The following is a 9,797-nucleotide window of genomic DNA, read 5'->3' as shown; positions in this document are numbered from 1 at the left end:
TGTCCAGAAGCCTTCTCATCAGGGCTCTATAAATACAGAACTACGGCAGATGTGTAATATTTAATGCAGCCGAACCGTGTATTATAATGCCGTTATGTCATGACCTCCAAAGAGAAAAGCAAGCAAACTCGGAATAAAGTATTCTTTTATTTTTAAAAAACTTTTCCGGATTTCACAGGAAACAGGGAGTCCGGCTAACTAAAATGTCCGTGCGGAAACAGCCGGACTCCCATAGATCCGATTACACACATTCCCTCAAAACTCACCTTTTCACTCGTGCCTTCAACTCCTAATCAACTAACCCCTTGCCTTTATTCCACCTAGCTTAGCACTCTCTACTTTTGTTGTTATTTTGTTTTACTTGCTTATAAGCGCTTTGAGCACCAGGAAAAGCGCTTTATAAATGTAATCTATTATTAAATTAAAATAGACTACAAACAGTGTATTCTCAAAGGATTGAAGCATTGGCTAGTTATTTCTTGATGTTTTGTGCATTAAGCATTCTGTTATTAATGTTTTCAATAATGTACTATCATCTCAAGGACCCCTTGTGGGCTGCTTCTGTGTATTTCAATCAGGAGAGACTTCATTTTGTTTAAAGAACATTTATTGACACATGTCATATGATAAATGTTAAGTCTTTGGGGATTAGACCCCGATCCTGAAATGGTATATCTAAAGGGGGAAATGCAGCCGTGAGCATATAGGGAACCCCCCCAGAGTCTAGACACTGGTGATGATGCTGAAGATCTGGATTGGATGAGGAGATGGGATGAAGAGGAGGTGTGATGAGGTCTTTGGATTAGCTCTCCTGGCTCTGGATATGATGAAATGAGGTGGATGGGGAGGGGGCGGGCGGCAGCATGAAAACCTGAAATCACAGCTGACTGCAGGAGAGAGGAGAACCATTTTAAAGTTTGGCTGCAGCACGGTATTGGCTGCTGGAGAATGAGCTGAAATGTAATAGGTTAAAGAGAACGCCCGTGATGAGCTGATTATATGCAGCTGCGGAGTGAATGTATATATATAGCCAGTCTTCCTGAAAGAACTTGCGCTGAGCTTCATTTATCTTATTGTCATAAATTGGCCAGATTTAAACATTTTCATTTCATGTATTCACTGTTAATTATTCAAACGTAATAGTAGCTAGGAACCAGATATTACAATCTTTAATCTCTTCTAAAATAAATAAAATGGAAGGTTTATAAAATGGCACTGTAATCGAGGTCAATCCGTCATCTGATCAGTAGATGGATGCATTTTTCATAAATCTCATAGACTTTTGGTATTGAGACTGAAGTCACACAGTGCACACCAACATAGATGCAGATTTGTTTTTAATTGCAAAATATAGGGGGGGGGGAGGATGCATTCATATGGAACACAGTAACATACCATAGGGTGATATGTTGTTCAGCCAGTTGTGTATTTCCAACTATTTTGCCTTTAAAGTACACATCCAATAAAGAAAATATCTCCCCTAAAATCTTTTCAAACAACCTAAAAAGGAGTGCAAACGCTGAGGGAGCACAATTCAAACACATGTTACTGACATACTCTGGACTGAATTTATTTTGCAGTCATTTTCATAACATACTGTACATGTCAACGAATATCTAAATAGTATTTCTCAGTATTGCATCATGCTAAGAATTTAGGATTTTGCACAACACGTGTTTCACTTAGAACAGATTTTCCGTGGTCGGCTGTTGCTTTCAGTTCAATACTAGCAGGAGGCAAATTCAATAATTCTGTGTTCTAATTATGGTGTATATTTTTGCTGATTAGTTATTTGTTAGTTAATTAGCTCCTTTTTTATTAAGTTACAATACCAAAAAAAACATGGATGATAGACAATTTGCATCTCCTCTATTGGATGAATTGAAAGCAAAAGCTAACCCAATACTTTATTGGACTCCACATTACATTTCACAGAAAACACCTGCAAGAGTTTGCCATACACAGGATTATGTAACTATATCAATATCTAAATGCAATCTAGTTTGACACAGTTTCAGATAATAAGTGTTCATTGCCTGTTGTAAACACACAAACTACCACTACAGGTCAAGTCCTGCATACAATGGTGTCTATTTCACAAAGAACTGAAGTTAAGTGGAGGTAGAGCTGGGCGAAAAAAAATGTGAGGGTATTCATCTAAACTTTCTGTTGTGTTAATGATGGAATTACATCATCTCTTGGTCAACTGTGTATTAAAAGCATTAGGTGGGTGGTACCCAATCAATTCAAACAATTGTATCAAGCAATGGAGTTAGCAAATGGTATTTTTATAATAAGTATAGTAGTATCAAATAAAATGTTATTCATTTCGTGCAATATCGAAAAAATACAAATTTGCTTCAAGAAACTGCCACCTAAACAATACGTTTTATATATGTTTTTATAAGTCAGACCAAAATTAAGAACTACCTACAAGGTCAAAAATCAAAGGTTGTCTCCGACAATCTTTGATCAGATTTTTGGTTGGTCAAATTAAGTGGCTATACAGTTTTACAGTTAACTGATACTGTTTTTTTTCTAAAGCTCGGAAATGGTTTGAGCTTTACACCATATTTTACAGTTTTCATTCTCAAGCAATTCATTTTGTAGCTTTCACTCAAAATACATATTTTACAAGATCAATAATTGGTTAGGACGTTTCAGTCGTTGCTTGCTCTCTTTTTAGTGTTCATATTTAGCTTCATTGTAAATGCCAATTGGACAAGTATACATTTTAATGATATGGTATTACATGGTGGTATATCACATTATGGTATAACACATCGCTCAGCACTAAATAGAGGTAAACAATTAACCTATCATGATCAAATCCCCTCTGTGCCGTGCAGCCCACCAAGACACATCTTCACTAGAGGGATTGCATGCATGGATCTGGTGTAGACAAAGGAAAGACTCAAGCATGTCACCACCATCCTTGCAGATTCACAGTATTCAGAGATGACGTCAAAGGGTTTACAATTGATATACAGTGTTGGTCCAATTGTATGTCGTCTGTGGTCTTCATCATATTTGGTCAAACAGATCTTCGCTGGCCTTGTGCGTGCGCCCGGTTCACTATATCCTGGTACATCTTGGACCTGAGGAACCTTGGGTAGGAGTCTTTTTCCATGAGACTGTAGACTTTGGATTGGACTTCATTGAGGCTAGTTGGGGATGGAACCTTAAGAGTCTGCTTGGTCTTTTCCCTGGTGCGGTAGTCAATGTTTATCTGCAGTGATAGGGAAAGCATCATGTATCTTATTATAGCAGGATATCACAATCATAGTACAATTTCTACAATTTATAATGATTATTATTGGAAAAAAGGTCCTTTCCCAAGCATCTTTCAATAAAGGAAGGAACACATAAGCTCAGTCACAGTCACACACCTCTCTGGGTGCCTGGTTGTCAATGAACTCATGGAGGATCTTGTTTGCTTTGGACACAAGCTTGGTTGAGCTTTTGAGTTTCTTGTACTCCTCGCAGGCCATCCAAAACTCGATATTCTCGTCACTGAACTCTGACTTGAGAAATGTCCGGAAGGCAGCCAGGCCATCTGGAAAAACAAATGAATCAGACGATGACGGGAGGAGGTAAAGACAACAAAAACATGATTAATACTGCTGCGTAACACCTATTTCGGTAAAGCAGGATGCTAGATGTTTTTTTTTCTTTTTAACATACAGTAGTGTTGATTATGTGATAATAACCTTCATTCTATGTTGATGTTTTTCTAGTGCGTACACACTCTCTAGTTCCCAGGAGCGGGAAACAGCTTTCATGATTGGAACACAAACAAATGAGAGCAAAATACTCCCACAGAGATCTTTTTTGTGCTGTCAAGATAAGTGATCAATTAATGTGCTCCCCATTGATGATAACAAGGGCAGGTTTTTCTATGTGCCTGTGTCATGTTGACATGTCATTTCCATCCTTCTCAGCTGCTGCTTACTTAATAAAGCTATACAGAGAGGAGATGGTCCAATTGCATATTCCATAAAATTACTGAAATTAGAAGGACTAACAGACATTATCATGCATATAAACAAAACAACATGAAGGGTTTAAATGGGCACAGGATTACACAAACATACACACACTTTAGGCTGCCTTTAGAAAACCACCCCAACAAACATGTTAAAACTAAAGGAAAGCATACGTCAGGCAATGGACACAAGCTTTTAGTGTCCAATCTTATGTGCTTGAGCTTTTTTTAAAAGCTTTTAAAGGATTCCCACCTTAGTAAAACATTGTGTGAAAAGATCCCAGCAAGCACAGACTGAGAATGCAACCTTCAATTTAATTATAATCTAGCAGCCAATCACAGATTATATGTAGCATTTATTTTTATTAAAATTCAGTTGTTTGTAAAAAAAGTGGTCAGATGTTTAAAGATTCCCTACAAATATTGATTGGCCTCAAAATTGCAATATTTTTTGATAATCTAACTTTTGGAGCCAATCTAGTCAACACACAATTTAAAAAAAAAAACTTTTAAAAACATAGCCAATAGCATCATTATTTTAAACTAGATCAAACCCAAAAGAAAAACAACACAAAATATGGTAAGTATTAAGGTAGCTTTTATGTGGAAAATAAAGAGGTTGAAGGTATGGTTGCTTGTAAAGTGGTTCACACTTTAGACTGAGGTTATGGTGAAGGTTATGATTTGTTTGGAAGTGTTGGCTGAGAGAGAGAAACCAATGACAGCTAACAAGAGACTTGCACACGGAAATATGGTGCAAGAGAAGTACGGCATGATGGCCCTGAAGTGCAAGTCAAAACAGCATTTCAGGAAACACCGCAGCATTTCAGAAAACGCCACAGCATTTCAGAAAACGCTACAGCATTTCAGGAAGCACCACAACATTTCACAAAACACTACAGCATTTTAGAATGGGGCTCACCGTAGTGAAGACTGATTAAGGCAGAAATCCGGAGCAAAGATCCGGAGCAGTTCACAATAATGTTAACACAAATTTAAGCAAGTAATCTACCTTAGAAAATCTAAGTCAGTGCAGCAAGGGAACTAAATGAACTGTAAGGACCAAGCTGGGAGTATTATCCACAATGCACAGCAGCTGGGACTGAGTCAATCACTGGAGACGCAGATGTAATCACACTGGGACCCACCATGTTTTTTATTTAAAACCTACATTGTTGCATAGCTTAAATCACTCCGGCTATGCAGCATTTTTTAAATGCTTAGATTTTTGTTATTTTTCCCTCTGCATAACAGGCTTGGCTACAGTACAAACTGCATCTCTATGACATAAGCTTAAAAAGCAAAGCCCTCACAGAGTGTTCTTGTTCTCCCTAGACACATTACAGCTGACAGCGTGCACAAGTCTGGCCACCAGCAAACACATAATCAGCTTTACACACTGAAGAATGACACTAGACTGCAGTCTGGTCTAGTTGTAATACACAAACCATCCTTATAAATTGAATAAGAACCTAGCTTAATGCAATATCCAAGCAAGGGAACATTCAGTACTGTGTTAATCTTTGCTTTACCATTCCTTCTAATGTAGGTTGGTGCATGTACTGTACATGTATGTTTTAGTCAGCTGTAAAATCCTTGGTCAATTGAAACAGGAAAGTGAATCACAGTGTCTTCGCCTGGGGAGGGCTGTGGTCTTGGCTTGGTTATTTATTTTCGTAGGTGACATAAAGGATCCATTAGTTATGTTATGTCACAACCTCAATCTGAACAAAATGAATAATGTTCATGCGAGTGCACACAGTTCTTCTCAGTGTATATCTCTAATCCCTTACACAGTGTTACATATAATCACTATTATCACTTCGATGACAGGCAATAGTGGTGCATCAATGTTTTGCATGCTCAGGCCAAAGCATTATAACTTAACTTGGGTGGCGTAAACAAAGACGTTGTGCAGGAAATACGCATAGTTGTTGTTTTGTCAGCTAAAAGTGAATACAGTTGGGATGCAAATATCCCATTATTTCATGTGACATCATGCTTACTTAAGAGCATCAATCACTATAGGAATTTGCATTAAAAGGCAAAGAAAACATGTGGATGGAGACAACTAAACTGGGAAGCAAGGACTTCACAGTTGTATCTTCTGCATCTGTGGCTAATTCATGAACAATCTCAACTGGAAGAGTAGACAAAAGAAAATCCCAACTTGATGAGCAGAAAAATGACAAATATTTTTGTTCAAACAATCAAAAGAAAATTAATTTTGATAAAGGATTTATCGTTAAAGGCCATTCGTCAAGCAAACACAACAAACATCTTCTGGTTCCAGCTCCTGTAATGTGAATATTTGCTGCTTCTCTCTGTTTAATATGAATGTAAATAAAACATATTTAGGTTTCAGGCTTACGATTGCGCTCTGGGACATCCTACAAGGCATTTCAAAAAAATTGTTCTTGTGTGCATTGCTGCCTACAGTAGTCTGTTTTCAAAAGAAGCTTGTCACTATCCCTAGGGGGCATTGTAATTATGCCAACACCCAAAAGACCAATACTTGTTATGTTTCTTTTAGTAAATAGTCAGTACTTAGTTTCCCAGTACACCTATCTGTGAAATAGTCTGTATTCTTATATGTAGTGTGTCTTACCTCTGAAGGAATGATTTTCTTCTACTTACACTTTTGGGGTTTAGTAAAACACAAGCATATTTATAGAAAAAAGTAGATTTCCTTTGTTTGTGCATACTGTATGGATGTTTGTGAGTGAGTCTGTGCCAGTGTGTATTTGGTCCATTGAAAAAGTAAAAGACAAGGGTGTATGTTTCATTACTCGGTAGGGGTCCTCGCTGCACAATGAGACCCTGAAATAAAATGGGCTTGGCAAGGGAAAATTGAGTGAAACATTTGAAACTATTAAAGAAACAGCAGAGGGTAATGTTACTGTTACATTTAGGTGGCTACAATTTTCTTATTGCCGGGATTATGTGACTTGGGCAGGGGCGAAAAATAGAACAAGTCTACTTACATTTGTGCGAGAGGAGATGATCAAACGATTCTGACCATCGAACAACCTCATCCGTTGAAACTCTGGTGGAAGGAAAGACAAAGGGAACTGCCTGAGAAAGATGCCGACCACCCACTGTTTGTTAATGCATTTTTAACACATGATGGTACTGTATGTATTATTAAAAGGCAGCCAAGTTTGATGTATGATTAATTTCCTGCTCACAGCAGTTCTTCCGCTCAAGGCAGTCAAGTAATTGTAAAATGTGGTTGCATTTGAAGAATGATGGCGGATGTAGAGGAGATAGAAGATAAAACAATAGCTGACAGTTAACGCTATTTTATGAAATGTTATCATGATAGGAAAAAACCTTCTCTAGAAGATTAAACACATCAAAATTATTTTACCCCATACATATTAGTAGATGGAGACATGAGGCTATTTCTGAAACTAAATGTGAAGCTAAATACCAACATACATAACACATATGGTTTATGGTGTGGTTTTATGTTTAAGCATCCCGGGTTGACTTTGGATATTAATGCAAAAAGAAATTCAAGGAAACACATTTTTTAAACAGCATGTAGTTTAAAGTTATTATCCATTTGTAAATGTTGAAATATTTGCCAAAGAGGTATTTCTTACTCATGTCTGACCTAATTTGGTGCTTAGTTTTTTATATTGGTCATAGCACGGCAACTTAAGCCTAAAGCAATTTAATCACATGGAGATAAGTGATTTTCTTTTACCTTTTGATTTTGACGCCATTTTAACAGTCAAGTCTGAAATTAAAACAACTGCTGACTTTGAATAAAGATAACGTAAAAAAATACAATAGGCAGTGGCGAGCCGTGAGGGCCATCTAGGCCCTCCTAAGATATTCTAAAAAATATTATTTGAAAACATATAAAAAAGGTATATATTTTTTTAATATATTTTTTTGTTATATTTTTCATTAGTTTTACCAACAATAACTTGATTTAATTGTATTTAAAATAACATTTCCAAAGAAATAAATCCTTTGAATCTGCCTGTTCAGTTTATGTTGGAATGTGAAGGGTTAAATGAAAGAAGCTCCTTTTAGCCCTCTCTGTGAGTTACTGTGAAGACAGGAGCTGATTGGTGGCCCCATCTGTACATTCACAGAGGGCCATCCACAGTAACTCAACGAGAGAGTAATGTGAAATGACAGTAAAATTGACCAATCATATCTTCCCTCTAAATGGGTGGACTTTATTTTCGCGGATGTCATGAAAAGTTACTCCCGCTGTGAAGTTGATGCATGTGTGTTATAGAGTGGTGCAGTGACGCGTCGAAAAAACCCGGAAGTAAGCTAGCATGGGTTTCCTCGACAGAAAGCAATGGGATTTCTCCATAGGATTTTCAAAAATAGCTCGAAATAAGGTCTGTGGAAAATGAACCTGTTAGATAAATGCACGTTTTGTTGAGCCGGATAATACCCACATGTCTACCCTACTTTTTATAATTTTCTAATCATAAATCGAATCGATAGATTTATGATCGATAGATGATTAGCATAAGTTCTTTCATGATGGCTCATGTCGGTGATAGTGATGATATCCTTGCGAAATTATTAACCGAGTCATTTTCAAGATTAAGTTACAATGATAAATCGGAGAGGCAAAGGATCAGCTGCATGACCTCGCCATCAAGTACTTCATCCAAAAGGACAGGAGGATGGACTTTGTGTTTAAGGGATTTGATCATCAAAGTTAGGCCTAAGTAATTTTCGATGTGGGCCGCTGTGCCAACTTAATTCATTGTTAATTGTTTTGGTTGTGGGTGCCCTGTCATGATAGGTATCTATATAAATGGTGTTGTTTTGTGTGGTAGAGGGTCGCTCTCATTGATGCGTTTTGCACCCCGGCAGTTGTTTTGATATTCCGCTGAAATATACGCTGTGACGTAATAACTCTTCTTTTTTTTTTCGAGGGAAAGGGTTGGTCAGAGGGCCTAGGTATAAAAGTCATGGCTCGCCACTGACAATAGGAATGCTCAAATTTGAATTAGGACTTAAGAAGAAGTCAAACATTTTTTTTCATAACCACTGAAACTTTGAAAGCCAAGTCTGGTGTCTACAAAGTGTTTCCAACACAACAGAAACTCGAGTTTTCATTTGAACATTTTTGGCAGACTCACTTCAGGCACCTGGCGGTAGTCTCGTTGGCAGGAGGGAGGAACTCGGAGAAATCACTGTAGGAGTCAGACTTGTGTGACAGGCAGCCTAGTCTAGTCTTCATGGTGCTGATCCTAAAAGAGAAAACACAAAATTATTTGCAAGTGTTCTACTTAATAAGAGAACCACAAACCTGAAAATGTCGCATATTTCTAGCAATGCTACATTTAGATGATGCTTGGCTTTTACAAGCATCTCAATGAGCTCAAAATCGTTTTTGAGAGACCTACAGCACAATAAGAAAAAAAAACATAGTAATACAAATTATACATTCAACAAAAATATAAAACAGGCATTAAAAACACAGGCAGTCATAAGATACAGTATCAGTAGAATTTGAATTGATCTGTATATCAACGTTCAAGATTGGCGATGGTGGATTGTGTTGATGCTTGGAGCTTAATTTGGGATTTTAGGGAACTGCTCAAACCTGAAAGCTATTTGCTTGAGTTAATGGACTCCACCACATGAATGGCAAGGCTTCTAAAAAAAATGCACTTAATTCTCCAAACCTCTAACAGGTTGTTTTGAGTTATCATATATTAATATTTACGGTAACACTTTATATTATGGTACACAAATTAACCATCAACTAGTTGTTAATTAACATGCATATTAGCAGTATATTGGCTCTTTATTAGTCATTATAAAA

The 9,797-nt window shown here is 37.2% G+C and overlaps 1 protein-coding gene across 1 annotated transcript; it reads right to left on the bottom strand.

Moving 5' to 3' along the window:
- Window positions 1-1,302: 1,302 nt before the first annotated feature.
- On the bottom strand, window positions 1,303-9,218 carry rgs8 (regulator of G protein signaling 8). The gene is made up of 4 exons (XM_010777692.1): window positions 9,109-9,218; window positions 6,970-7,031; window positions 3,390-3,556; window positions 1,303-3,229 (listed from the first exon to the last, which is right to left on the bottom strand). The coding sequence occupies exons 1-4, from the start codon at window positions 9,207-9,209 to the stop codon at window positions 3,035-3,037; spliced, it is 525 nt and encodes a 174-aa protein (XP_010775994.1). The 5' UTR covers window positions 9,210-9,218; the 3' UTR covers window positions 1,303-3,034.
- Window positions 9,219-9,797: the final 579 nt, after the last annotated feature.

Source organism: Notothenia coriiceps, unplaced genomic scaffold (genome assembly GCF_000735185.1).
Source record: "Notothenia coriiceps isolate Sejong01 unplaced genomic scaffold, NC01 NC01_scaffold00018469, whole genome shotgun sequence".
Taxonomy (NCBI): domain Eukaryota; kingdom Metazoa; phylum Chordata; class Actinopteri; order Perciformes; family Nototheniidae; genus Notothenia; species Notothenia coriiceps.
This window is presented reverse-complemented; position numbering and strand designations above follow the sequence as displayed.

Excerpts from the sequence above, each read along its gene's own strand:
- rgs8 (XM_010777692.1), bottom strand. The coding sequence starts at position 9,209 with ATGAAGACTAGACTAGGCTGCCTGTCACACAAGTCTGACTCCTACAGT. Across the intron at positions 3,557-6,969 it reads TCATCTCCTCTCGCACAAAT|ATGGCCTGGCTGCCTTCCGG; the intron begins GTAAGTAGACTT and ends TTGTTTTTCCAG. Across the intron at positions 3,230-3,389 it reads ACAACCAGGCACCCAGAGAG|ATAAACATTGACTACCGCAC; the intron begins GTGTGTGACTGT and ends CTATCACTGCAG.